This window comes from Lolium rigidum, chromosome 5, assembly GCF_022539505.1.
Source record: "Lolium rigidum isolate FL_2022 chromosome 5, APGP_CSIRO_Lrig_0.1, whole genome shotgun sequence".
NCBI classification, from domain to species: domain Eukaryota; kingdom Viridiplantae; phylum Streptophyta; class Magnoliopsida; order Poales; family Poaceae; genus Lolium; species Lolium rigidum.
The window spans coordinates 183,304,518-183,305,891 of NC_061512.1; the positions used below are offsets into that span (position 1 = coordinate 183,304,518).

Consider the following 1,374-nt stretch of genomic DNA (forward strand, 5'->3'; position numbering starts at 1 on the left):
CTCTCCTAACCGGCGGAGCCGCTCTTGCCCTTCTATTGTTTTTTTTCGATAAAGGGAATATATTAATATCAAAAGATACCAATTACACCCAGCCTCTGCAACAACGCAACACCCTAATGGTAGTACGGATGCCCTTCTATTGTAACCGGTGGAGATGTTGTAGCCCCAAATTTCTAGCTCGCTAAATAATCCTCAACAAAGTTTGAGGGTGTCCTTTAGCGGGAGTTGCAGTTGTGCGATAGAAGAAATACTATACTACCATCCTAAACAAACTTGTTCACTTTATCTAGATACAGAAGTATATCGTCACATTTTAGTTATAGATACACATCAGTAGTATCTACTTCCTCCGATCCATTTTAATTGACTCGGATATAAATCTGAGTTTAATTGAAAATCTATATCTGAGTTAATTAAAAGGGATCCGGAGGGAGTTGAAAAGGTTAAGCAAGTTTTTCTTTTGAGATAGAGGAAGTACCAATTTTACAGTGTCAAATGGCCGATTTTCTCCTTTTTAATTTATTATTCCAAGGTACAACAATCAAATGTTAGCGTTACATGAAACATTCTCTCCTCTCGCCGTTTGTATCGATGAGAACTAAAGCAACACGAAGAACATATTCCATGGTGAAATAAACTCGACCACAGCCGTGGTGGGTAGCTAGTGCCTGATGAAGACGTTGTACTGGACGCTGGCGTCTCCGGTCTTGAGGTCGAAGGTGTGCGTCCTGGCCTGCGCATACCCGCGCGCCCACCTGAAGACGCCGGTGCCGCCGATGACGGCCATCTCGCGGACCTCGTCCATGACCGAGTTGCGGCCCATGATGGCGACGGCGCTGCCGTTGTACTGGCCGGCGCTGAAGACGAAGTTCATGTTCATGAGCAGCGCCAGCGAGTCCTTGCCGGAGGCGATGTAGGTGCCCTGCGCGCGCCCCACGATCTTGGACGAGTTGAGGTCGGGCCCGTCGGTGAGCGGGTCGTCGATGACCACCACCATGCCGAAGCCCGTCTTGGAGCTGTTGGTGGTCGCCGCCTTCGCCACCACCACCGCCGTCGGGCTCGGCCCGCTGTACACGTCGTGCCAGTACACCTTGATGTGCGTCTCCTTGTCGGCCCCCGCTGCTGACGCGGTCTGCGGATGCATGGCCGGGGTGGCCACGGCGAGGAGGAGCACGATGAGCGCGGCGGCGGCCATGGCTATAGCTTGTGTGCGTGTGCGTGTCGCGGGCTCAGCGGGTAACGCGTGCGTACGGGAGGGGTACTTAACTACTTATGCGCGTGGGCGGCGTGTGGACAGTTGAGCTAGAGGATATGTGCATGGCGTGTTGCGGTGGTTGCTTCCACTTGCGGATTCCGCAAAAAAGAAAGAAGTGT

At 52.0% G+C, this 1,374-nt stretch overlaps 1 protein-coding gene across 1 annotated transcript; it reads right to left on the reverse strand.

The window, feature by feature from the left end:
* Positions 1 to 496: 496 nt before the first annotated feature.
* LOC124657781 (dirigent protein 22-like) lies at positions 497 to 1,207 on the reverse strand. The gene has a single exon (XM_047196290.1). It carries the CDS (start codon positions 1,193 to 1,195, stop codon positions 662 to 664), a length of 534 nt encoding a protein of 177 aa, XP_047052246.1. The 5' UTR covers positions 1,196 to 1,207; the 3' UTR covers positions 497 to 661.
* Positions 1,208 to 1,374: the final 167 nt, after the last annotated feature.